The sequence below is a fragment of the Fusarium verticillioides genome, chromosome 11 (genome assembly GCF_000149555.1).
Source record: "Fusarium verticillioides 7600 chromosome 11, whole genome shotgun sequence".
Taxonomy (NCBI): Eukaryota; Fungi; Ascomycota; class Sordariomycetes; order Hypocreales; family Nectriaceae; genus Fusarium; species Fusarium verticillioides.
This window is the reverse complement of record NC_031685.1, coordinates 1,689,225-1,715,029: the sequence shown is the minus strand read 5'-3', so window position 1 is coordinate 1,715,029 and position 25,805 is coordinate 1,689,225. Positions and strand designations below refer to the sequence as shown.

Sequence of the window (25,805 nt, the reverse complement as noted above, 5' to 3'; positions counted from 1 at the left end):
CGCACGACATTTTTGTGTGTCTCGGATGGGTAAGCGCAAGTCTATACGAGTAGTCCGGCCGGTCTGTGCAGTACAAGTTTGTGCGAAGAAAAACCCGAGTCAGCGTAAATTGTCTGTCTGACAGCTGTCGCGAGTCGTGACATGTTCAGCATGCAGGTCAATTCTGACAGGAAGGATCCAAATCGCTGTCTCGCGCAAGCGACACTTGGCATTTGACCCGGCGTAAAGGAACCAGTAGATCCTGGTCACAACTTTTCACCAGGGGTTCAAATCCCTCTAGACAGAACGCAAGGATACCCTTACCCCCCACCAAATTATCGCTCTGTTGATCGCCTGGCATCCCCTGCTCTGGAAGAAAGGGCAAAAAAACCGGGCTGACAGTGTAGTATTCCAGAGCAAGTGTTCTCTCGCTAGTGAGGTTGTTCCCAGTGGATTTGGACTATTCGCCGGGTTCCTGTGTTGAGATTGCCGACTAGCTTGCGAGCTGTTCATGGAGCAGAGTATCATCGTTCAGAGCAACATAACATTCATCCAGGCAGACAAACATCCATAGCAGAACCGGCTCTTTGGCTCGGTGCTGATCACCAGGATATCCTGGCCCGAAACAATTCCTCATCATTGCTGTTGTTGTTGTCCTCTCTGCACGTACGTTGATGATTTGAAAGGGACGAATCCGCCCGGCGTTCCCGACCTGTTTTGGTCTCTCTTCTTCTTCTGTCATTCTTCGCTCCGAGCTGCCCATACCGTTTATGGTCTTTTTGATCCGGGTTGGTAATGAAGCTCCTTGGTTCGCTGGCACTAGTGCTGGCTTTATTTCAGCTTGGTGTATCGGCCGCCGCGGCGCCCGAAGAGCCTCCAACTTGTGGTGTAGGTGAAGCTTTTTACCGCCGTCGAGATACAGTTGGCTAACTTGTGCCTAGGCTCTCTGCATTGAAGAGTTGGCGATCAAGTCGCCTTGTGGTCTGAACACGACATGCATCTGTACAAACGCTGAGCTTAATGAGAAGATCACGCTTTGCGTTGCGGCGAATTGCACGGTGAGAGAGAGTTTGTGTGAGTTTGTTCTCATCTATCCCACGCTGTCCCCCGGGTTACTGATTGACTCTTTAGTAACTCAGAGCTACTCCAAGCATACCTGCAACGCGCCGTCTCGCGATCGCACAACGCTGGTATGGGTCATCGGTATCGTCTTCCTTATTCTCGGCCTCATCGGCTTTGGCCTGCGGGTAATGGCCAGAGTGTTTGCCGCGAAGCAAACATGGGGAGCCGACGATTGGGTCATGCTGCTTGCAGTGGTACGCATCACCAAATCCCTCTTCAACACAAGCAGCTCACCTTTGAACAGGCTATGATGATACCGCTCAATGCTTTGTCTGTGCAGAGTAAGCCCACGCTTTTAAATTGTCTCAATTCACTGCTGACCGATTGACAGTCTCACGGGTCGGATTGGGTAAAGATATATGGAACGTTCAACCAGACGACATCACTGATTTTCTTTACGTGAGTCTCATCGTTTATCATCCACATTCACGTCACTGACACGCCCAGCTGTTCTACTGGGACGAACTTCTCTATCTCGGAGCCCTGCCCATCACAAAGATTTCCATCCTGCTTTTCTATCTGAAGGTATTCCCTGGCAAACATATTCGACTGGCATGCTGGATCTTCATCGGCCTCAATGTCGCATACTTCATCACCTTTGAGCTCATTTCCATCTTCCAATGCAGACCAATTGACGGCGCTTGGAGAGCCTGGGACAAGGAGTACAAGGCCAAGTGCAACAACATCAACCTCCAGGGCTGGTTTGCAGCCATTTTGAACATCATTCTCGATGTTGGCACGATGGTTATCCCGCTGAAGGAGCTTTACGGGCTGTCGATGTCGCTGAGGAAGAAAATTCAACTCATGCTCATGTTTAGCGTCGGTATCTTGTGAGTTTCCCTCTCGAGTGCCATTCTATTGCTAATGTCTCAGCGTCACGATTGTCAGCGCAGTCCGTCTTCAATCTCTAGCAAGCTACGCAACAACCAGCAACGTAACCCGTACATCTCCCCAATTTCCCTCCCACTTTCCGCTCTAACACATTTCACAGAGGACTATGTCGAAATCGGATACTGGAGCACAATTGAAGTCCCCGTCGGCATAATCTGCGCCTGCATGCCCGCCATCCGCGCCCTCTTTGGCATCGTCTTCCCCAAGGTCTTCGCGTCCACGAACCGCAGCAAGAACAGCTACGCCAACATCTCCAAGGAGTCAAAGCAGCCAACTGGCGACAGAAAGGGCAGCGCCACGCCGCAAATCACCATCGACACGGAGATCTCGACAAGGTACTCGCGGCACCACGATGACTCGTCGGTAATTGAACTTACGCAGATGGGAGGGGACCAGCAGCAGGGCCACGAGGAGACTGCGTGGACGGATAGGAGGCCGGCTGTTCCGTGTGAGCCTGTATGAATCGTGTCGATCATTTGTGTCATATGTCATGGGACCTGGAAAAGCCGAGTTAGTTTGCGAGCTACTTGACTCACTGTACTGCTTTGTTTAGAAGAATTGGGAGCATTTATTTGTCGTTGATTATGTTATGCACTAGTGACTAAATCTAAACCAAAAGGGTTCGTTGGGGCAGAGTGTATTGTTAGGCCTTGCACGTTTATGGCTACGATCGTCCGGGGAAATGTTTCACTAACTGACGCCGTCGCACAGACGGGACAAGCATGCCCTGATCCCCGTAGTCTAGCTTAACGGTCAGCCCTGCTGTAATGAACTGGGCGATATTAAATGTTCTAGACTGTGAATATGGTCACTCGCGGGACGGGCAGATCCCCGAAGTCTATGGCTCGGAACATGGCACCTGAAGTCTGTTATTACTTGGCCCCTTGGAATTTTACTGAGCTATACCGCACTGTATTATCACCCAGTTAAATACAATGCTTCACTTAACTAGATGACAGGTGGAATTTCCTTCCCCTGGTCGATGCTACACTGACTACGTTGCCCTGTCACTAACCAAATACGACAGCATTTCAAGTTCCCTTTTACCCAAACTCCACCGCGACTACGACTGTAACGCACGAGTACGACCTTGCGCCTTGTAAACTCATTAGTCCAGGGGCTTGCGAACCCAAGTTCTCCGCCTTGAGTTACTTCGTTCCCTTTCGTTTCTTTTTTTTTCTCGGGCATCAGAAGGATTCCGTCAATCTGCCTCTATCGATGCGCACTGAATCCTTCGCCCGTCCTTGATAAGCGGAGTCGATCAAGACTCCCAAGTTCCGGTTCCATACGAAGTTTCCATCCGGAAGTGCAACGCCGAATGCATGCTTCTGTTCCTGGAATACCTCCTGGCGATCGTTTTTACAGGCGGAGTCTGGTGGTATTTTGGGCGGCAGGGTCCTAATTTCTCCTCTTTATTATCTATCTGGCAGGGCACGGCATCTGGGATTCTGGTTTCATGCTCTAGAAAGCCGTCCATTCATTCTATTCCAACTCTTTGGGTTTTTAAGTGCTTGGCGCTGAGTAGCCAATATGCGTTTGTCATTCGTTATTACCTGCATTTCCGTTTTGGCTGATTCAGCCTTTGCTCTGTAGGTCCCCCAGTCTCATCAATTGCGGCATCACACTTACATTGGTATTGGCAGTTCTTCCCCTAAGCCGCATAATCCTTTCATCGGCAAACGCGATACCGCTGTTGAATATGACTATGTAGTCGTCGGTTCTGGTGCAGGTGGTGGGCCTGTCGCCGCCAACCTCGCAGTCGCTGGCTTCAAAGTCCTTCTCATCGATGCTGGCGGTGACTCTGGCGATGATTGGGTTGAGAAGCTTCCCGCCTTGCATCTCATGTCGACTGAGTTCGAAGACACTCGATGGAACTACTTCGTCAATCACTACCCTGACGAAAAGCAACAAAAGAAGGACTCCAAGATGGTCTACCAAAAGACCGATGGTAGCTACTATACTGGACTCACGCCGCCTACGGGTGCGAAGCCTTTAGGTGTTCTTTATCCCCGTGCTGGTACTCTCGGTGGATGCACCCGTCACAATGCCCTCATCACTATTGCCGCTCATGACAGTGACTGGTCTTACATCGCCAGTCTTACCGGTGATGACTCTTGGAACCCTGATAACATGCGCTCTTACTTCGAGAAGATTGAGAAGAACATGTATCTCCCCAGCAGTATCATCGGTCACGGCTTCAGTGGCTGGTTGGGTACATCTCTGACTTCGCTGTCGTTGGTAGTTGAGGATCAGAAGCTTCTGTCTTTGATCATCTCTGCTGCCTCAGCCATGGGTAAAGGCCTTCTGGGCTTCGTCCTGAACACTGTCGCAGGCCTTGGCCAAGTCTTGCTTCGTGATCTGAATGCACCAGGCCAGACCAGCAAGACCGGTCTCTACCAAGTTCCGCTGGCGATGACTGACAATGTTCGTGGTGGGCCCCGGGACTTTATCCTCAACACTGCCAAGGCTACCAACAAGGATGGATCTCGCAAGTACCATCTTGACATCAAGCTCAACACTCTTGTAAGTCGCCCAACGTGTATATCACCTCAGCACTCACACATCTTTAGGTTACCAAGATCAACTTCGACAAGAGCGGTTCCAAGCCTCGTGCCGTTGGCGTCAACTACATGCAAGGCGCAAGTCTCTACCGTGCCGACCCTCGCTCCGGCTCAGCCAAGTCCACTGGTACCGGTAGCGTGAAGGCCAAGCGCGAAGTCATCATCTCTGCTGGTTCCTTCAACACTCCTCAGCTCCTGAAGCTTAGTGGTATCGGACCTAGGAAGGAGCTTGACTCTTTCAAGATTCCTGTCGTGGTCGATCTTCCTGGTGTTGGAACCAACATGCAGGATCGGTATGAGAACACTGTTATTGGTAAGACTGACAGTGACTTTGTCATCACATCCAAGTGCACATTCCTTGAGACCCAGCCGGACCCTTGCTTGGAGCAGTACAAGAAGGGTCTTGGTCCTATCACCAAGGGTGTGTACGGCACCAACGGCATCGCTATCGCTATTGTCCTCAAGTCTTCTGTCGCTGAGGATGAGCCCGATCTCCTCATCTCTGGCGCCCCAGCCAAGTTCAAGGGCTATTTCCCCGGCTACGCCGCCGACTCACTCGCCGACGCCGAGCACTGGGCTTGGATCATCCTCAAGGCTCATAGCCGTAACAACGCTGGTACTGTCACTCTCAAGTCAACCGACCCTCGCGACATGCCCAACATCAACTTCAACTACTTCGACACCGGCGTCAACGCCAACGGAGAAGGCGACAAGGATCTCCAAGCCACATACGAAGGCTTCCAGTTCGCCCGCAGGGCATTTGACGACTTAATCCCTCTTGACGGCGACTTCCCCGAAGTTTGGCCCGGAAGCCAGACAAACACTGAGAAGAAGGCGAAGCAGTTCCTCAAGGATGAGGCGTGGGGCCACCATGCTTCGTGCACTGCTCCCATTGGTGCTGATGACGATCCCATGGCTGTTCTAGACTCTGAGTTCAAGGTTCGGGGTACTGAGGGCTTGCGCGTTGTTGATGCTAGTGTTTTCCCCAAGATCCCTGGTTTTTATATCGCGCTTCCTTTGTACATTGTTGCTGAGAAGGCTAGCGATGTCATTATCAAGGCGGCGAGGAGTTCTTAGGTCACTTTGTGAAGCTACTTAACCTACACTCACGGTGAGCATTGCCACCATGCAGTAGAGGCACCACTGTACGAACAAAGTGATTGGTTCAAACGAGTATTTAATTCTTAAATAATATGTATATAGAATCTCTGAATTCCCTATCGCCTCACCTTGTTTGTGTGATGCTATTAGAGCCCATTCGAGCTCGCTACGGGGTACGTTGCGATGGGGGCCTAAACTTAAGATGGGTTTTTACAAAGTTAGGAACGTTTGGGGCAAACCTCCAAAAAATTGCCATGCATTTTAATACTTTTTATTTGCCTACCTCTTTGTAATACATAGTTTTTCACAAACCTCATACTAGCTTGTTCGGCAGCTTCTCGTTCGGGGCATCAAAAAACCTTACGCAAGGCCCCAGATGCCTAATAATAGTGCCCGCATCAGCATTAGCTACGATTTCGCGTCGTGGTCTAGGTGGTACTGGTATATCCAAGGCCCAGTAATCCTGCCATTGCTGAGACCTTCTATGATTGCGCTATAGCTTAGCACGAGATCCCATCTCCTCAAATTCCGTTTGCATTCGATAAAGCTCATGAAAGGGTGGGAAGTGGTTGGTATGCTTCGGATACAACCTGTCGTCATCAAATAGCCCCCAGGCGCGTTGACGATAAGCGGCAAGTTGGACATCTTTCACCCACTCGTGGCGTTGATTCCCAGGTCTGAATGTTATGCCTCTGTCCCAATTGATGCCGTTGTAGCCTCGGCGTGGCTGATCTGTCCGAGGCCGATCGTAGCTTGTAAACTCTGTCTCTGTGAGACTATTGGGGAGCTCTTCAGTCCATAGGCTCCAGTCATACCAGGTGGCAAAAGGTAATGTTCGGAGCCATGTTTTAAGAATGAATTCGTGCCAGACCGCCTTTCTTACATATAACAGGATTTGCGTCAAGCAGTCCAGACCAAAACATGGCAACACATAGGCCAAAACCTGGTTGTTTGTATCCAAATCTTTCTCGTACTCTCTAGCATTGAGAAAGATATTATCAGGGAATAATAATCCGTACTCAGTGGGCACAGAACTCTGAGGCGGCTCCCCTCTCTGGCATTGCTCAGGTATACCTGGAAACCAGGAACTCGCACCATGCGCGAACAACGCTCCGTACACAGCTGTATAGTATGCATGGACGGACAGTAATATCTCCCAATCAGCCTCCTGACACATTTTGGCTAGCGGTCTTCCCATCGCTATTTCCTCTCCAAGATACCTATCCCGCGGATAGAAAATCTTGCAAAGCAGCTCATGTCTCATAAAGGCAGATAAGAACCTATGCCGCTCAGCACTTGTCAACGTCGTGAACCTCACGGCGTTGGTTTCTAGTCTCTGCCCCTGGAAATAACTTCCGCTGCCATCGATTACGTCTGGAATGCCCATGTAAGCTCTCGGGGGATAGACGCTTGTTGCTTTCGATATGTAATCTTCGATGAAGTGAATCATTCGGACAAAGAGGCGCCAGAGCCTTCGAAGTTGATCGTCGGTCAAATTGTCCGGCGCCTTCGCCTTTCGCGAGAGATCCGTGTCTTTATATCTTTCGGCCGCTGCGTTGTCTGAAATGTCGATAATTCGCAGAGCATCTCGAATGATATCGCCGGAAGTGGTGGGAGGAGCAATGTGGTTAATGATGCGGCGGATGATGCTTTTCCTGAAAGTGACGAAATGCCATAGCATCGAAGGAGAGGCCCGAGTTATCTGCTTGATACTTGTATCAGACCGGAGTTGAACAAATATTTCAGTCTGAACAAGCGACGGGAGTTTGGAAAATGGATCCATTGTTGATACAATGAGAGTCAAACGGCATGCTGGGGTGGCGCTGACGATGTAAGACAAACTGCTAAACGCAACAGACGGAGCGAGGGCGGATATTTATAGTTAAGGTATCTGTCAGGGAGATAAGCTTTTGAGGAGGGTTAGTCACTACTTTTTGGGTTTATAGTGTCATCATCACATTCGAGTGCAGCCCAAAGTTTAACCTTGCGGCCAGCAATCACATATATATAGCTGCATACCCATTTGAGCCGCGTGTTTAAACTTTAGGCTCCTAACAGATACTGAGGATATGAGTTTCTTGATCCCATGTCATAATCATGCACCCTAAATCTTTCATAAAGTGTGATGAAATCTTCATAAATTACACTAAAGCCCCATCCTAACTGCATAGCATTGCATGATCAAGACTCTTTGACAGCCTCCAAAGCGGCACGGACAACCTCCTCAAAGTCCTGCTTTGGCAAACTCAACAAGTCATTCATGATCTCACCCTCCTTCTCAAGATGTCCTCCAAACCGCCCCGTGACAAACCCCGTCTCGATCAAATTATAGACAGCGTAAGGATCTCCAGCTGCCACAGCAGCCTGGCCATCTTTAATCAACTTCTCACTATCAATCTTCTCAACAGCCAGCTTCTCCCCACTAACACGCTCAATAGTCTCAAGGAGCATGTTCTGCGTGATAGCAAAGTCACTCAACCAGACAATTCTGTTCTTGGTCTCTTCCCATTTCTTAGTGAGGGCGTTGACCATAGCAAGAGCCGTGTTGGCTTCAGTGGTACAGCTGAACCAGCCCTCTCCATCATCCCAAACAACAAACCTCTTGTCCTTGATGTGCATTCCCAGAAAATCGTGTACGGCACTCCACTTGAGCCACATGCCACAAGCGATGGCCATCCACTCTAGACCAGTAGATTCTTTGGAGCGAAGGTAATCCTGCACTTGGCCCTTCTCTCGGAAAACGGAGTTCAAGGCTCTGGCATCAGGGTTGTTGTTGTTAAGACCATACTCAGACGCGACGTAGCGCTTCACTTTCGCAGCGACTGCAGCATCGACGAAGCGGAGTTGATCGGCGACGGCCAGGGAGGTCATGCAGTTGACAATAGCGTCTTGGCCGGTGAAAGCAGAGATGAGTTCTTCAGTTGGGTATGAATCATCGATTTTGATGACATTGACGTTTGATGGGAGTTTGCCCTTTGAAGATGAACGCTGGAGGACGGAGACTGTGAAGGAAGGTTCTTTGACTAGGGCGTCTAGCATGATGGAGCCAATTGAGCCGGTGGCTCCGACGATGATAATGTTTTTGAATGGCGAAGACATTTTTAGTAGTCAAGAATATGAATGACTTGATGTTGATGTTGAGTAGAATGAATCTTGGTTTCCAATACATATATACAGGCTGCGAATCTATCTATTTTAATAATCTGGTATTGCTTACTCCCTCTCGTGATACCCTCACTGTCCCATTGCATTCTGCACTCTGCACTCTGCTTAGTGATCATCCCCCTGTCTGTATTACCTCACCATTCCTGACCTAACCAAGACGCCGGCATCTCTACCCCGCCGCGTGGTGACAGCTTACGACGCTAATCGGGATCCTTAGAAGAACACTCCGTTCACATTCGCACTTCAGTCAATGCCGTCTGACATATCTCAATACCAAACCTTTCGAATTTCCATCGAAGAAATAGGAAATATTTATGTTGTTTTGCTGCCATCGTCATCAGATCCGTAGACACCGAATGCCGCTGCTGTTCTCGGTCATTTATTTTCTACAGTGACTAACATGGTTATCAGAGCGATATGATTGGCTAGTACATATTGCAGAGGCCGGAAAGGATTAGTAACCGCTGCCGATGACAGAAATGCCCGACTGGGAGAAGCGATAAGACGATAACGAAATGCTGTTGAGATAGTAATCATGTACAATAGCTCTATAGTATTCAGATTTGATATGCGTAAGTCTCGGACTGATGAAGCCTTTTGCTATTATAAATCAGAATGATTATTTTGATCCCGAGCTTGGGATGCTAGACTATATCTTTAATGCCATCCTCAATGACAAGGTAATAACATCTGCTTTCCAGATACTTGATTTGCTGTCGTACTCTACCTTTCGTGTTTCAAGCTTCAGAATGGCCCCTACAGAACATACCATTTACCGTGCAGGCGATGGCAACGGAGGCTTCGCTCCCTCCTCCGTCAAGCTACTCGACCTTGGTCCTCATGACATTCTCGTCCGCTTGACTCACAGCGGTGTGTGCCATTCAGACATCGTGCTCTGCCAGCTAGGAGCTCCTGTAGCTCTTGGCCACGAGGGTATCGGTATTGTTGAGTCAGTTGGCTCGCTGGTGACACAATTCAGGATCGGTGATAGAGCAGGTGGTGGCTTTCACCGCGACGCCTGCGGTCACTGCAAGTACTGCTTGTCAGGGCGAGACATCTACTGCTACGAGCGTGTTATCTTCGGCGAAGGAGATTTTGACAATGGTACCTTTGGTACTTATTACATTGGCAAGGAGACATACCTCCACAGGATTCCTGATAGCCTTTCCAGTGAGCATGCTGCACCTCTTCAGTGCGCTGGCGCTACTGTGTACGCTGCTCTCAAGGCTACAGTGACAGCCGAGAAGCGCGTCGGCATTCTCGGCATCGGTGGTCTTGGCCATCTTGCTATTCAGTATGCTGACAAGATGGGTGCCGATGTCATTGTGTACAGCACGAGTGCTAGCAAGGAGGCTGAGGCACGACAGCTGGGCGCCAAGGAGTTTTATCTCATTCAGAACATGTTTGACACGGCTACGGCGCCTATTGACGTTCTTGTCATTTGTGGAACCAAGTATCCTGACTGGGACAAGTAAGCACTTTGGTGTTGTGCAGAAAGGCTTGGCTAATAGTATTTCGGCAGGGTCATGACTAAGGAGTTCCTCGCTAGGGACGGAACCATCGTCCCTCTTGCAGCCCCAGTTCACGGGCCTCTTAGCTTGCCGTACGTTAAGCCATTCAAATATGCTTATCGATACTGACTATCTTGCAGTGCAGGAGCAATGTTCTTCCAGGGATACCATGTGTTTTCAAGCCTCGTTGGGTCTCGAAACATTCATGATGAGATGCTTGAGTTTTCCGGGCGTCATGGTGTCAAGCCTATGATTCAGCTCTTCAAGCATGAGGGTGATTCAACCATCAAAGAGGTCTTTGAATTGCTTGAGCAGAACAAGATGAGATATAGAGCTGTTCTGGAGATGCCAAAGTAGAAGAGGTCTATTGTGATAGCTGAACCGAAGCGCTCTCGCTTGGATAAAGCTCTACCTGGTTGGGAAGAAAGATACTCCACTCTATCTTGATCTATTAGTCTGTTTGCATTATGAACAACATCGTCGCTTTTCGTTCTGTATATACATCATCCGTAATGGTCGTCTTTAGTCATGGTCTAGGAACGTAGCATAATCGGCATGGACACGATTTAGGCTATCCCAAAACCAGTTAAAAGAAATGATCCTCGGGGTTGAGAATCGGTAATGTGCCCGAGCACCCAATCTTGGCTGGTATTCGGGCTCCAGTGTTCTGTGTCGCAGACGCTAATGCACGCTGAAAACAACTGGTCAGATCATGTCAGCGGCGCTCCAATAGGGACTCAGGCCTGTTATCTTAGGGCTGATAAACCCCGACAAACCCGACGTTTTCAGGGTCTCGATACGAAAAACCCGACGTTCATAGTCAACGCAAGCGATTTGATAAAAGCAATAAAAGCCCGCTACAACAGACCAGCTTTGGTTTGTATTAGGCTCAATGTCCAAGAAACCAGGTTTAAGCTTATGTGGTTATGGCAAGACGTTCACTGTTGTTTGTTCGTTGGGCTGTAGCGTGGTGTAACAACGCCCGCAATGCTATCGTGGGGTGAAAGCGACGCCGGCGTCTTGAACACGAGAAGCCACATTTGACCGGTATGTCGCCAAACTATGGCTGACCCCAAAATCTGACGTGAGATCGTGGGTCCGAGCCGATTTCATACCTGCACTGGGAAATAATATCGTGCATAGCAATCCAAGTGTATATTAGTCCACGATGTCGACATGATGAAACAAGAAGCGTATCCATCAGTGCTGTAACATCAAAGGGTCTAGTAGATAAGAAGCGGGCTAATAATAGTGATAAAATCCCCAGTATACTCAGCTGCAAGGCAATGCCGGCGTCTATGCTGCACGCCGGCGTCTTGGTGGAGATGCGGATCAATCAGTCCGGTCTGTAATCACTTAGTCAGTGCCACTTCACTAGATGATTGGTCTGCCTGTCAGCTGAAAGCAGCGTTTGGTACTTTGAACTCTGGACGGGCCGTGACGCCGCAGAGACGAGTTCCCTAACTCGATCTCTGGGTGAGATATATCTCCCGCCGATCAGCTTCTCCAACGTGCCATGAACCCTTGCGTCATACCATTTTGTCAGAATATTCTTATTAAGCCATGAGTTCTTCAACCTCAGAAATGGATAGTATCTCTGTACTGCCGCTTGATGCGGGAGATACGGTGTCGGGACCCAAACGGGGAAGAAGACCACTTGAAGTACCGGAGGGTGGATCTGTGACAAACGTGAGTACGCCGTGACTTGACGTCTCGGAATGATTAGTGATATGGCTTGAGTATTGCGTGGTCTTCTAACTGGTTAATTTAGCGTCGCAGAATACAGAATCGCATGGCTCAGCGTGCATATCGCCAGCGTAAGGAGTCTGCCATTGATGTTCTGAAGCAAAAGGTTGAAGAACTAGAGCGGTCGAAGGAAGATATGGGGAGGGAGTTTATTAACTTCACTTCTGTTATTCTTGAGCAAGATACTGTCAAGAACAATCCGCAGATCATCGAGCATATTAAGCAGACCACTATAAGCTTGCTCTCCAGCGCTCGAGAAGTAGATGAGAACGAGAGGCCTGACTTTCCAGGTGGGGAGCAGAATGGCCTTCTCAACGATGTCCCTCTCGAGGTCTCACCAGATCTCACGCCACCACTCCCACAGTCCCAGGGCTTCGACTTTCCCATGATGGATGGCATGGACTACACCACCAACCCAATCGATCCCATGCTCTCCCAGCAACGGTCCAATTCCGATTCGACACCACACTCCTTCGATACAACCTCCTACTTCCAGCTTCCCACCACCCAAACGCCCTTCTATGACATGACCTACCAACTCCCCGGATCAACATGGGACTCTACCCTCCCCAACCCCCGGTCCTACGCAAGCCAAGAGCTGAACTTTGGCCGGCGGTACCACAGAGCCTCTCAGGAAGCGGCGTATCTCCTAGCGTCGATGAGACATGCGCCTCCCGCGTGGTATCGAAAGGTCTTTGGGTTCTGCATGCATTTTGAAACGAGAGAGGAGATATGTAGTCGCATTGGTGAGACGCTGCGCAAGTCGAGGGAGGCTACGCTTAATAATTGGAAGTTTCCTTTTACTAATGTTGGTGGTGCTGGGACTTTCTTTCCTGAGCAGGGGTACGGTGGAGGTTATATGCCGATTGGCAATAGGTCACTGGAGCATGAGGCGTACAGACCATCTGAGATGTCGGGTTTCTCTATGGGGCCTTTTGGTCCATCGGTCGAACAGATCAGAGATCTACGCTTGAACCCGCAATTACGCATCATTGATCCAGAGTATGATGGAGATTTCTTTGATTCAGATGAGATCGAGATCTGTCTCCGCGGCTACGGCGTTACTATTCCAGCCGGCAAAGACTTCGTTACAGCATACATCGACATGAGCATGTTTGAGAGAACATCAGATTCAGAGACGAGCTCTGGTCCCACCACACCTCCGGATATGCCAGGTAATGGCAACTTCGTGGAGGAAGATCTAGAAACTGACGAGCCCCCTTCGTTTTCGTGCCCCGCTGGCTTGATGGGTATGGCAATGGGAGCCATGCCACCGCCACCGAAGGGTAAAGGACCTGAGGAGCAGTGGAAGGAGCCTACCAAACGGGAGACAAAAGTCAAGATTGATGTTGAGCGGTTGATCATGTGTAAGTAATTGTCAATATTGAAGCAGTTAATGCTAACTGATCTCGACAGGTCTTGTCAACTCAACTGTATGTCTCGGAAGAACTCCCGCCGTTCGCCCTATCGACATTCGTAAGTCGTTGAAGATGTCCATTATCGAGGAAGACTAGCATTATAGTGCGTCACCGGGATAATGAAGCAATGGTTTGTTGGTCGCGGGATAAATTAGGATGAGCAATACAGGAATGAGATCTGAAAGGTAAAGGGAGAATGACAACGATAGCTCAATAAATGTCTCTATATACCCAACTAGTCTCTCGTGTATTTTATTGCCTCGTAGGAGCAGAGTGATACCACACGATTACTAGCCCTCAAGAAATGTCTCGACATGTTTGACGAAGGTAGGGGCGTACTGGAAGAGAAAGCCGTGGCCGCTGTTGGGATAAAGAATGAGCTGGCCATTTGGAACCTTCTGGTAGATGAGGTAGCTGTTTGGCGTGGGGATCATGTAATCGTTCTGTTGGGACAAAACTGTCAGTACAGCTCATTACTGTATCGACGGGGGAATTACTTACGCTTCCGTTTGCGATCAAGACCGGGATTTTGAGATCAGACAACCGCTCATAAGCGCCATCCTCTCCCTTGCTCTTGTCCGGACTCTCTGTAAAGTCATGACCCTGCGTGACCTGGTCCATAAGTCCCTTACCGCCGTCTTTGTAGCCACTGCTTAGCCAGAGGGACGCCTCTTCACCACTCGTCTCTGCACTCCGCTCATGAATCCTCGACCACCAAGCCTCAGCAGCAGCATGGCCCTTAGGGTTCTTGGGAAAGAAGAGTGTCTTGAAGACATTGATGTCTACATCTTTGACACCTGCAACAGAGCCAACGTCTTTGTTCTGGGAGTAAACAAGCTCAGGTCCGTAGCTTGTGCCTGTGCCAGCAAGGATCAACTTGCGAATTTTGACTTTGTTAGGATCCGCGTTGAGAGCTGCCATCTGAGCGACATAGCCCCCAATGCTGAACCCAAGAAGATCAATCTCTTTTTCACCGATCATTTCGACGAAGTTTGTTATATCGGCGGCGGACTGTCGAATTGAAGTAGCGACGTCGCCGGTGCTGAGACCAACGCCAGCATAATCGACTGTAATAATGCGACGGTTTTTGGTCAGGGTGTTAACAATAAGGGGATCCCATTTATCCATTGTACCTCGGAAATGGGTCAATAGCACTAGAGGTATACCGATCGCATCGCCGATTTGGCGATATGCAAATGTCGTGCCGTTGGGTGACTTGACATATTGTGTCTTGGCAGTTTGCTGAGTTGCCATTTTGATGGAGCTTGATAAGGTTGGAGATTAGGTTTCTGGGGAAAATGGCACTTAATAAATCCTTAAAGCTGTTCTTTTAAGGGTTTATGTACTCGTTTACCGGGTGTTGCTTGTGATGTTACCAAGAGTCGGAGTGCTTACTCACAGTAGGGACGAGTAATCAAGCCACCTTGGGTTTACGCCAGTGGATTAGTGATATGAGGGAGCTGCACACGTTTATTTACTAAATGAATACAGAGGCTAGAACAAAGCACAGTTTCGGTCATTACCTATAATATTTGAGTGTAATGTCTGACCTTTGAGGTTGTTGAGAATCGTTATAGACCCTATTCCTCTGTTACCTAAAAACAGGAGGCTTCTATTTTTGGGCCATTGGTCTAACGGTTTTAATCTTCACAGAGGTCTACCTAGTGCAGTGCGCAAGGGCTATGTAGAAAAGGAGGCACCCCAGTGTCTAGGAGGCCTGCCGAACCCGTTCTGCTGGTTGTCTGAAAGCAATAAAGAATGATCTAATCTAGCCCAAACCGTATCTAAATGTGTTTCGGTAGTTATTTAGACATTTCAATATATCCCGCCCATGTGATTGATGTCACAGACACGAAATATGGACCGCGGTCTGGATATGTAGTCATCTTAGTTATAGTTAGATCGGAAATGACTTCACAACTGAGTCTAGAGCGCCCGAACGCATCTTCTGGTTGGCTGAACGTCGATGTTAGCGTATTTCCCCTCCTCACCTGAGCACCCGATTTTCAATGATCTAATTCTCTCACGGTTCTACAGATTTCATCTATCCTCTGCTAAAATGGGCAATACTATCAGCGCTTTGATTGAGCCAAATGCAGCAGACGACGAGAACAATAGGAAGAAGAAGGAACAGCTAGAGCTGATGATGAAGCTCGCAAATGCGCGGCTAGACACCTTCCAACACGAGCTGGAGCAGATGTTCTTGGACCGTGAGTCGGCAATGCATACCAGAGTTCCCGGAAGGAGAGCTTTGAGATTCGAGCGTCGTTTTGTTGTTGATGCTGAAAGTACCGTGTGTCTGCTGCTCAATAGGCCTCTTCACCGAGATATGATGGCTGACCATGTGATTACAGCCCGGGAAAGGCGTTGAGGATGCTGTAGACGCCTTCTTTGGCGCTTCGGGTACCGAAACCAAAGGTGCCCTTGATGGCTTCAAATCCGTAGTCAAGACTGGCCTTTCGGCAATTCTTGGCGACTCCTCCGCCGGCGAAAGCTACGACAAAAAGTTCTTTATTTGCGTAAAGCAGTATGGCAGCAGCTCTGTTCCTCTTCCACCAGGGCCCCGGAAATGCTGACATGCATAATCTAGCAATGCAATCATTCGCGTCGACATGTATACATACAAGTATACCTTTGCCAACGAGGGAGTGATTGACGTGCACAAGAACATCCTGGCTTACATTCTGTGCATGTCTGTCGTGGATCATAGAGATGTAACCATTGATGAGCTCGTCTATCTTGCTTCAGAGTTTGCTGGCGATGGTGATCCGGGTCCTGAATTCGCGCAGTACCTGGACATAATCACGAAGACTTGGAACAAGCTTGGAGCTAGCGACCCTTTGCCTGTCAGTGGACGGCCGGCTCTGGAGTTCCCTGTGATGCCTGCCGCTCCACCTTAGTCATGATACTCCCCCACGTGGTCATATTCTATATAAGGGGAGAATCTTAGTATAATTTAGACTATATTTATTATATATTTGGTACTAAGTATAGAGTTTCAATATAGTTTAGACTACATTTTTCATGTATTAGGTACTAAGTGTCGCAGAGAACAGTAGTTAGGTCAACAGCCCTGCTGTACTATGCAGCTACACCATTTTATGAGTCGTCCCACAATGTTAAAGAAGATGTACTTGAATAGAGCCTTATTAGTTCAGGCAGCTAATAAGACTCTATTCAAGTTACTCGTTTCGCAGCTTTAGCCTAATGTTTTGCCCTGTGGCTTACTGTATTATGTAACCAATACATAAGAGGTATGCCTTCAGCCTTGTTTTGTCGCAATAAATTACAATAAGTCAGCTGACATTCAATCAGGCAGTAACAGATTAGGCAGCAATAGATTAGGCAGCAGTAAGTGGCGTAATAATGAAGTAGCCAGGTAGCGAGGACTTTAGACGTCTCCTGACAGCTTTGGTCTATTTCTAACTAAAGCAATTAAGCTTCTCTACTCATAAGCTGCTAGCTATTATTAGACTGAGTTTATCTTATTCTTCTCCACTCTTCAAGTATTCTATTGACCCCTCAGCCGTTATCTTCGCATGGCTCAGGTGCTCACCATGGATCCATGGAGACCTAACCGGCCGGAAAAGCGGGATGACTTTGAGGTCGCTATCATTTGTGCTCTGACTCTCGAGGCTGACGCCATCATCGCTCTATTCGATTATCACTGGGAAGATGATGGGCTTTCCTACGGCAAGGCCAGAGGGGACCCTAATGCTTATTCCACTGGTGTCATGGGGCAACACAATGTGGTGTTAGCCCATCTACCAGGGATGGGTAAAGTCTCAGCAGGCAACATCGCTGCCTTTTGCCGCATGAGCTTTCCCAACATCAAGCTAGCTCTACTTGTCGGTATATGTGGCGGCGCGCCTTATGATAACAAAAGCAAAAGCCAGATATGTCTTGGCGACGTGGTCATCAGTACTGGTATTGTTCAATATGACTTTGGTCGTCGTTTTCCGGATAAATTCGAGATCAAGGATAGTCTCAATGATATCCCTGGAAGGCCAAATGTTGAGATCAGAAATTTGTTATCAAAGCTGATGACAGCGAGGGAGAGTGAACGCTTGCGGACAGAAAGTTGGAAATATCTGAATGAGCTATGCCAGGACGTGAAGAGACCGGCCGTCTTCCCAGGACGATCAAAAGATCTCCTTTTCCCAGTTCACTACCGCCACAAACACCAAGACTCTCTGACGTGTATGACATGTGCATCGTGCCACCACGAATCAGATCCAGTTTGCGACATAGCCCCTACCTCAAGCTGCGACCAGCTGGGATGCGATACGAGCCGATGTTTACAAAGAGCCAATCGGGAGGAAGATGGACTTCACCCACTTATCCATTATGGTGTATTCGCGACGGGGGATACAGTAATGAAGTCTGCAAGAGATCGTGATCATATCACGAAGAAGACGCAAGCTTTGGGGTTCGAGATGGAGAGTGTCGGCGTATGGGAAGTCTTCCCATGTGTTGTGATCAAAAGTGTATCCGATTACGCTGATAGCCACAAGACCAAGGACTGGCAGCCTTACGCTGCTGCTTGTGCAGCATCATATGCGAAAGGATTCCTTAGATACTGGGATTCAAACAGGAAGTAAGGGAACCCATACTTATGAGGACGTCCTATGTACTGACAAAGTGTTCAAGAGAAGAGTCTGTATCCGAGCCTGAGCAGTTTCGGAAACGGATTATTCAAAGCCTCAGCTATTCAGACATGAACGAAAGAAGAAATAATATTTCATCAGAGGCCCCGTCTACATTTAATTGGATCTTCGAGGAATCTGTCGAAGATCCTGTGGAACAAGACTTGGAATGGCCCTCATCCCAAGATTCGGAGACTAATAGACACCCGGAAACTGAATGGGAAACTGACACGACATCAGACGAGGAGTCCGGACAAGAAGAATCCCTGGAAGATGATGAAGGCGATGAGGCGGGCTGGGAAACAACATCAGACGAGAAGTCTGGAGAAGAGGAATCTCCTGAAGTGGGAGATGACACGGACGCAGGCTGGGGAACAGAATCAGATGAGAGATCTGATACCTTGGAAGATTCTACCCCAAGCCATAGACAACAGAGAAATTGGGACAGCTTTGTTGATTGGCTGAAGTCGGATCTGCCCGTTTACTGGATAACTGGGAAGCCAGGTTCCGGGAAGAGTACTCTCATGAAATACCTCATATCGGATTCCAGGACACCAGCTGCGTTGAAGAAATGGAAGAAAGACGCAATAATCATTGCACATTTCTTCTGGAAGCCAGGTAGTACGATGCAGCACTCCTTCAAAGGTTTTCTCTGTTCATTGGTGCGTCTAATCCTGACGAGCGACAAGAGCATTTCAAACAGCTCTCTTCAGAGGATGATCACAGATGAAGATGGAAAGTATTCACCAAGTGATTGGGACCCGCGCGAACTTAAAAATCTGCTACTCCACTACCGAAATCATTCCTCGCAGCCTATATGTATCTTCATCGACGCCTTGGACGAGATTTCGCCGGAGCAGGATACACTCGATACGCTACAAATGCTCGGAGCCCTTATCTCCCCTACTATTAAACTCTGTGTCTCAAGTCGACCTGAGCGTCTGTTTCGTCTCCACCTCCAAGACAAACCTAGACTTGAGATCCATGAGTTGACGGCACAGGATATAGAGCAATACAGTAAGGTTTCCATACGGAGTTCCATCCTGCAGGAACCACAAGGTCTCAAAGCCTCGGATCTAGCACGACGTATAAGGGAAATGTCCGAGGGCGTTTTCTTGTGGGCTGTGCTTGTTACGCGGTCGTTGATTCGAGGCATCAACAACGGCGACTCGAATACAGATATTGATCGGCGATTGAATTCTACGCCTCGAGACCTTATGGACCTATACCGGGATATTCTATTGCGGTCTGCTATTGATCGTGATATATATCAGCAATCCGTATCCTTGATCTTCAGCCTGGTTTTTGCTGTAAAAAGCATACCCATGTCGTTGTTTGAACTCATGATGGCAACGGATGGTCGACTGTTAGATCAGTTTGTCGTCCAGCAGAAGAGTATAATCGTACAAGATCTCGAGACTAAGCGCTTGCGCATGATGAATACCTTAGAAGCTGGTTGTGCCGGGCTACTGGATCTAAATGGCAACATACAAGACAGCCCTGCCGATTCTGGCTTGGAGGCCCTGATTTCCGGCTTGGAAATGAGACTATACTTCATTCACAGGAGCGCCGAAGAGTTCTTGCTCGATACAGAAGAGGGCCGCAAGCTCTGGGAGTCTTGCCCTTGCTCACGAGCAGAGCTCTTGATTCGAAGAACCAAAGCTTCCCTAGCCTGGTTTGAACTATACACCTCACTTAATATTGAGTCGAGAATGAGACGTTGCACAATCTTAGACTTGAATTACACCTTAGACCTATGGATGGACGTTGCAAGCCTCCCAGATGAAGTTTCCGCCTCTACATTGAACCTTGCGCAGAGAATGTACGAGCGAGGATCCATACTGCCACCTATGAAGCACGCCTACGACGATCTCATCGTTTCTCGATCTCACCGGAGCCAGATTTCATTTTATGCAGCGACGTACGATCTCTTTGCATTAGCAAAACAAAATTTGGCAACTCTTCCAGATTCTGAGAGCCACGAGACTGCCTATTGTATATTTTATTATTCTTGTACCAGGGTCCATGAACCAGATGATGACGGGAACATGCTGGAGGACCATGACGTGATCCAGATCATGCTCAACGATGGTTACAACCCAAACTGGCCTGGCATATCAGAGACGAGCACTTGCAAATTTGGCAGTCCTTGGCTTCGATATCTCCTATCGCTATACGGGGAACTTTCCCATAACCCGGAAGATATACTCAACTCGACTCAGGCACTTACGGTCTTAGACACTATACGTATGTTCCTGAACTCTGGGGCCAGTGTCCATTCTAGGTTCAAGACAGTATTCATGTGGTCTGGATCGGGCATTGGAGGGAGTTATGCAGGCTTCCGTCTTGCTCCTTTTTGGTGTCATGCCGCCGAAGCCTCAGTTGAGTCGTCCAGCCATGAATTCTTGGTCCTGGAGATAAATGCCAAGGTTTTACTGGAGTCCATACTGGTTCAAGTGCACAGAGTAATACGTCATGCGTCCCGTTTGAAGGTTCCGGAGGCTGCGCCTCACATGAAAGCTCTTGCATTCGGTAATTACGAGAAAAGCTATTTCATCGTGGATGCGGACTGGATGTCAGACTTGCTTGTAGAAGGTGTAAAGCTCTGGTTTCAGCATGGTTTGAAGAAGCACGATGGTAAGAAGCTGAACAGCAAAGTTATGACGATTTGTAGTTACGCGACTGAAAAGGCCCGTGAATCGTGCCGTCGAGGCCCGTGGCCATTCGAGTTGTCTTACGATAGTTAAGTTCAATATTATATTGGCTCTTGAAACGGTGTTGCTATTATAGGACTAGCTGGGCTTTATGATGACCATTACACAGCTTCAGGCGCAAGTCTTCAGACTATATGGGAGCACTCACGTTGCTCAATTAAGCACATAAGTCGCGTAGCTGTAAAGTATGTATTAGTTATAGGTTCAAAGGTACATATATAAAGGCTAGCTTACTCGCTGTATCCAACTTCGTTCACCTCGTAGAAACCGAACGATCATACTTGGTCAACGACCAGCCATTCTTGATTCGGGCAGGAAGATCGGGGTTGGCTGCATCATAAATTTTAGCAACTGGAAGAAACGCAGATGAACAAAATGCTTATGAATGAAGTGACGCCCAAAGGCTACCAGATCATCTGTCTCACTAGTATCCTGCAACGCCTTCTCAGGTGTGTATCCTCCCGCTACGATGAACTGCACACCAGCACGAGTAGCTACCTCTCTTATAGGCGCCAAAGTATTCTCAGCTTTGCGTAGATATTCAGGCGTATCTACTGAACCATCTGCTCGAGGCTCAATGGCATGAATGTACGCAATGCGGGGTTGAGCGTCTACAATAGCTTGTGCCCAAGGAACGAAGAGAGACTGCGGTTTGGCTTCTCGCATTCCTTGGAAGCGTGTGAACGGTGACATACGGACGCCAACGCGATCGGGTCCAATGGCATCGCAGACTGCGTCGACGACGTGAAGGGGGAAGCGGATGCGGTTTTCGACGCTGCCGCCGTATTGGTCCGTTCTGCCGTTGCTGTTTGACTGGAGCTACGGTAATGTCAGGCATATTCTACTTCCTAAGTGATAGACGATACTTACGAACTGATCAATGAGTCACAGGTTGTCTGTTAGCTATGGGCTTATCGCTTCGAGATTTAATGCTTACATATCCATTGGCTCCATGGATCTCGATGCCATCGAAACCAGCCTCCATAGCGTTTAAAGCTGCTTGTCGGTAGTATTCCACAAAATTATCAATGTGGGCTTCAGTCATGACGGTGAAGTTATCCGGGATCTTTCGTGTAACATCATCGTCCTCAAAGAACGGCTCAGATCCCGGGCTGAGAACAGTGGGGACTAGATCAGGTTCGGCAATACGTCTAATGGTAATGTCAATGGTGAAAACACAGTGGCAAGTGGTGACTAGCTTACCCAAGAGCCCAAAGCTGACAAAGGATAAAAGCTCCTTTGGCATGAACTGCTTCGGTGACATGCTTCCAAGCCGCAATCTGCTCTTTCGAGTAAATGCCCGGTGAGAAAGGACGCCCAGATGCCTTATGGGAGATGAAGGTTCCTTCTGTGATCAACAATCCGCCAGCTAGTCATCATACTAGTTATTAGTTTCTCTAGTGGCCTAGCCATAATGAGAACTTACGTGTAGCGCGCTGCGAGTAGTAATCCGCGGCGTAGGTAGCGGGGATACCAGCCAAATCAGCACGGCCGCGGGTCAAGGGCGCTAGGACGATGCGATGCTGTAGGTCGAGGGCGCCAACCTTGATTGGCTTGAAGAGCTTCGAGGTTTGTGGAGCCATTTCCTTTACTGTAGGTTTATTAATTAAGTGTAACTTGAGTTATAAATGTGTTGAGAAGCTGTCGTCTAGTGTAGTGTTGGTATTTTAATGGTTTCATTGTATGAAATGATGCCTGCTAAATACATGTCAAAGCCGCCATAGTGGTCAATTACTAATATGCACTGTCTCTAATAGATCATTTTTACTTCGAAATAGCGACGTTACGCCAAGTCCGATGGACGATTCCAATTCCTGCTTCATTAATGCTCCAATCGAAGGCAATAATGTTATGGCTGGTTACTCACACGTACATGAAGCCGATATGGTGGGGCTGATTTAATAATCATCCCGGGGCTGATTACTGAGACCCATGTACCCGTTGGAAACGACGTCAATAAGGCCGTGATTAGTTGATAGTCAATTGGATGACTGAGTTTGAATGAGACTGCTATCTGGTTTATTTTTGTAATTATTGCTAATGGCTTGTCGTTTCCCATCCTGTCCGTTGCCTCCCCCTGTAAATCTTAAGATGCGATGCAGCCATCTAAGCAATTGGCTGCTTACTGCTCTTTACATATCTATGAGACAGCTTATCTTATCTTATCAGTGATGTAAATGTCAACCTCAACGATTGACCTGGACATGCAGTGCCATAGTCACTCCAGTAAGCGATGCAACAATAATGTGTTCTTAATTATATGGTCAACCCAGATGATTCAGAAAGCTTCACCCCGCTGTTCGGTGATCACAGCAAGGTGCTTAGTGACCAGGCCGTCTCTCATTTGTTATGACAAGCGACGGTTCATTGGACAGATGCGGTGGAGTGGAGATCACCAAACACCATTCCTGCTTCCTCCTCTCGACGAATAAATTACCAGAAATTAATTACTAAAGTGCCCGTTTCTATAGTCTGGAGGCACAAGAAAATGCAGTGATCATTCTCTGGCAAGAATAAGCAGACTCCATTCGTCAATCACTGGCCGGAGATGTAGCCAAGACTGTCGGGTTCAAGGCTCCTATAAGAAGGCCACCATGAATGCAACATCTTCGCAAGGAGCCACCGACTCTCAATATTCACAGCATAGAGAGAATAATCCAATTTATGATTATCATACGCCTCTACCATGCCACCTTCACTAGAACATGTTTTTACAATGAGGATGTATACATCCCCAGACAAAGCCCTCGTCATCCCCGAAGCCAAGGGCAATAATCATCGCATTGTTGCTTTTCTGACGCACGGCCACATCAAAGGCAGTGGGCTCGAGGCAGACCTTCTCCCAGGCGGCGCTGATTGGATTCTGGTAAGCCCTCTACCAGCTCAACTAGGCAAACGCTAACCATATATCAGCGTGACCCTGACACAAACACCGGACATCTTGATGTTCGAGTTCAATTCCGATCGAAAGAAGGTCACGGGATTTACATTCACTTCAAGGGTGTTCTGCAGATTGATGAGAAATGGATGGAAGTTTTTACTGGGGGCCCAAAGGCTCGAACTCTCGAGTTTGGAGAGAACGAATGGCTGGGATCTCCCATTATTGAGACCAGCCATCCGGACCTGAAATGGGTAGAGCGCTCCGCTTTTGTCAGTGAATTGCGTTGGTTTGTTGATCATGATGGGTCTGTCGCTGTGGAAAATGCTGTCTACAAGGTCAAGCCGAGCAGAGTATGATACTTCAACAAGATGAACCATTTAGCTATAGCGTTCTATCCAGAATCAATTGAAAAGGTTCTATGAAAAGGTCGATATACTGTTAATAACTGTAATATGCCCTGATGAAGCTCTACTTGGGTCTTCGCAAGCCGGAATCCTGCTGGCCATGACGGAAATCCCGATCACGTGTCTCCTTAACAGGGATGTCAGCACGGCATTTGACGGAAAGTCCGACATTCTCAGCCCTGATCCCCTGTTCTGATACATATTTCAGGGCGGATCTGCATAGCTTGGCAAACCTTCACAAGGACTTTTAATAACGCCATCGTGTTCTGAGTGGCCCAAGAACGGGCTGCCCCTTTCCTTATGCATGCAATGTTGCGGCGAGGACAGTCAAAGAGCGGCTGATCACCCAACTACCGATGCAATTCGGCTAATAGGATTGAATCCCAGACAATCTGGCGTTCTAAACGAGTCTTAAACGAGTCTTTTAGGATGTCTGAGAGTAAGGATTAAGGCTTGAGGTCTCTGTGTTGTGGTGATGCTATTACGAGAGAGTAAAGCTTGCCAAGCTTGTGGAGCCAAGGAACTACCCTCATGTGTCCGGCAAAGAATCCGTGTGTTGCGAGATGGAAGAGAATAAGAAGCCTCCGTTACACGATCTTGACATCTTCAGAAAGCCGACACATGATATACTTTCACGATCCTCGATGCTGCACCTGAGCAGAGCGTCAAACCGTCAACCTGGCACGTTCCCTGCGCCCATGTAAGCACTATCGATATGAAGTTGGGTTCACCAAGACCCTGAAACACCATGTCCCAACATCAGCACACTATTGCTGCAGCCGATGCACAACGGCAACATTCTGCCGAACGAAGCCTGGCACTGCAATGCGATATGTGACAACTCCTTCGACGCCGATCCGAATTTGATACAGGAAATATCATGCATGACGACGGAACGGGTTGACGACCGATTACGGACAAATAGATGAGAGTTCAATCTGCGATATAACGCCAGGAGCAATAGTAAGGAGTGATGCATGTGCTGTTGCTGGCGAGTTGGATTCAACAGATGGTGCCGTACCCAGTAGTTGGGGAGCTTCCAGTTCATGCAGTAATCTGTCTGCCAAAAGGAGGATTCTCGTGCTGCATTCCACTACTCAAGCTACCAAGCTCAAAAGACTCGCAAAGCATCGTGAAATAATGGCCACTATGATGACAGTTACATTTTCGATCAGAATGTCGCTTCTAGGTATGGGTACTATATATATAGAAGCTTAAAAGTCAAATTGTAAGCATACGGCAACATTGTACTCGATACCGTGATGGGTCCAGAAACCATAGCACTAGGTCAACCACCACATTCATGCAGTCTTAAAGCTCAAGGGTTTTACGCCAGGTTCATCTACGGTGGTTTTCGTGCATGTTCGTAACTTGGATCATCTGCATGTCCCTTTCCCACGCTCTTTCAGCTCCTTACACAGCTTCAATGCTACAATTACCAGTCTTTACCTTGGTACCTAGAAACAGCTATTCCGTTTTACTACCCCTGGATTCAGCTTTGTCACGATTAGCTAAAACGCCGTCTCGCTGCAACATTGATCCTCTTCCCACCACGAGAGCCAAGTACGCTAGTTCTTCGAGGCTTTCTAGACCCAGGCAAACGCGACAGCCTCCGTCACAGAAGTAAATATAGTACGGATATGCACACCAAGATTCGCCCCCCTCA

The 25,805-nt window shown here is 48.2% G+C and overlaps 11 protein-coding genes across 11 annotated transcripts; 7 read left to right on the top strand and 4 right to left on the bottom strand.

Annotated features, from left to right (window-relative positions):
- Positions 1 to 774: 774 nt before the first annotated feature.
- FVEG_10583 (hypothetical protein) lies at positions 775 to 2,454 on the top strand (the record flags this gene model as incomplete). The annotated part of the gene is made up of 8 exons (XM_018899746.1): positions 775 to 867; positions 921 to 1,053; positions 1,111 to 1,295; positions 1,346 to 1,382; positions 1,433 to 1,500; positions 1,549 to 1,931; positions 1,975 to 2,042; positions 2,093 to 2,454. 8 exons carry the CDS (start codon positions 775 to 777, stop codon positions 2,452 to 2,454), a joined length of 1,329 nt encoding a protein of 442 aa, XP_018757871.1.
- Positions 2,455 to 3,522: 1,068 nt separating this feature from the next.
- On the top strand, positions 3,523 to 5,630 carry FVEG_10584 (choline dehydrogenase; the record flags this gene model as incomplete). The annotated part of the gene is made up of 3 exons (XM_018899747.1): positions 3,523 to 3,581; positions 3,636 to 4,515; positions 4,563 to 5,630. 3 exons carry the CDS (start codon positions 3,523 to 3,525, stop codon positions 5,628 to 5,630), a joined length of 2,007 nt encoding a protein of 668 aa, XP_018757872.1.
- Positions 5,631 to 6,147: 517 nt separating this feature from the next.
- FVEG_16835 (hypothetical protein) lies at positions 6,148 to 7,437 on the bottom strand (the record flags this gene model as incomplete). Its single annotated transcript, XM_018906074.1, has 1 exon — positions 6,148 to 7,437. The coding sequence occupies one exon, from the start codon at positions 7,435 to 7,437 to the stop codon at positions 6,148 to 6,150; it is 1,290 nt and encodes a 429-aa protein (XP_018757873.1).
- Positions 7,438 to 7,835: 398 nt separating this feature from the next.
- FVEG_10585 (hypothetical protein) lies at positions 7,836 to 8,753 on the bottom strand (the record flags this gene model as incomplete). Its single annotated transcript, XM_018899748.1, has 1 exon — positions 7,836 to 8,753. One exon carries the CDS (start codon positions 8,751 to 8,753, stop codon positions 7,836 to 7,838), a length of 918 nt encoding a protein of 305 aa, XP_018757874.1.
- Positions 8,754 to 9,568: 815 nt separating this feature from the next.
- On the top strand, positions 9,569 to 10,687 carry FVEG_10586 (hypothetical protein; the record flags this gene model as incomplete). Its single annotated transcript, XM_018899749.1, has 3 exons — positions 9,569 to 10,290; positions 10,342 to 10,422; positions 10,471 to 10,687. 3 exons carry the CDS (start codon positions 9,569 to 9,571, stop codon positions 10,685 to 10,687), a joined length of 1,020 nt encoding a protein of 339 aa, XP_018757875.1.
- A 1,227-nt stretch (positions 10,688 to 11,914) lies between these two features.
- Positions 11,915 to 13,590, top strand: FVEG_10587 (hypothetical protein; the record flags this gene model as incomplete). The annotated part of the gene is made up of 3 exons (XM_018899750.1): positions 11,915 to 12,019; positions 12,102 to 13,443; positions 13,493 to 13,590. The coding sequence occupies 3 exons, from the start codon at positions 11,915 to 11,917 to the stop codon at positions 13,588 to 13,590; spliced, it is 1,545 nt and encodes a 514-aa protein (XP_018757876.1).
- A 194-nt stretch (positions 13,591 to 13,784) lies between these two features.
- Positions 13,785 to 14,748, bottom strand: FVEG_10588 (hypothetical protein; the record flags this gene model as incomplete). Its single annotated transcript, XM_018899751.1, has 2 exons — positions 13,785 to 13,937; positions 13,996 to 14,748. 2 exons carry the CDS (start codon positions 14,746 to 14,748, stop codon positions 13,785 to 13,787), a joined length of 906 nt encoding a protein of 301 aa, XP_018757877.1.
- Positions 14,749 to 15,527: 779 nt separating this feature from the next.
- FVEG_10589 (hypothetical protein) lies at positions 15,528 to 16,436 on the top strand. The gene is made up of 3 exons (XM_018899752.1): positions 15,528 to 15,787; positions 15,849 to 16,021; positions 16,085 to 16,436. The coding sequence occupies exons 1-3, from the start codon at positions 15,554 to 15,556 to the stop codon at positions 16,392 to 16,394; spliced, it is 717 nt and encodes a 238-aa protein (XP_018757878.1). The 5' UTR covers positions 15,528 to 15,553; the 3' UTR covers positions 16,395 to 16,436.
- A 615-nt stretch (positions 16,437 to 17,051) lies between these two features.
- FVEG_10590 (hypothetical protein) lies at positions 17,052 to 20,887 on the top strand (the record flags this gene model as incomplete). The annotated part of the gene is made up of 2 exons (XM_018899753.1): positions 17,052 to 18,091; positions 18,145 to 20,887. The coding sequence occupies 2 exons, from the start codon at positions 17,052 to 17,054 to the stop codon at positions 20,885 to 20,887; spliced, it is 3,783 nt and encodes a 1,260-aa protein (XP_018757879.1).
- Positions 20,888 to 21,107: 220 nt separating this feature from the next.
- Positions 21,108 to 22,437, bottom strand: FVEG_10591 (NADPH2 dehydrogenase; the record flags this gene model as incomplete). The annotated part of the gene is made up of 5 exons (XM_018899754.1): positions 21,108 to 21,184; positions 21,217 to 21,673; positions 21,792 to 22,005; positions 22,058 to 22,223; positions 22,281 to 22,437. The coding sequence occupies 5 exons, from the start codon at positions 22,435 to 22,437 to the stop codon at positions 21,108 to 21,110; spliced, it is 1,071 nt and encodes a 356-aa protein (XP_018757880.1).
- A 1,103-nt stretch (positions 22,438 to 23,540) lies between these two features.
- FVEG_10592 (hypothetical protein) lies at positions 23,541 to 24,091 on the top strand (the record flags this gene model as incomplete). The annotated part of the gene is made up of 2 exons (XM_018899755.1): positions 23,541 to 23,720; positions 23,768 to 24,091. The coding sequence occupies 2 exons, from the start codon at positions 23,541 to 23,543 to the stop codon at positions 24,089 to 24,091; spliced, it is 504 nt and encodes a 167-aa protein (XP_018757881.1).
- Positions 24,092 to 25,805: the final 1,714 nt, after the last annotated feature.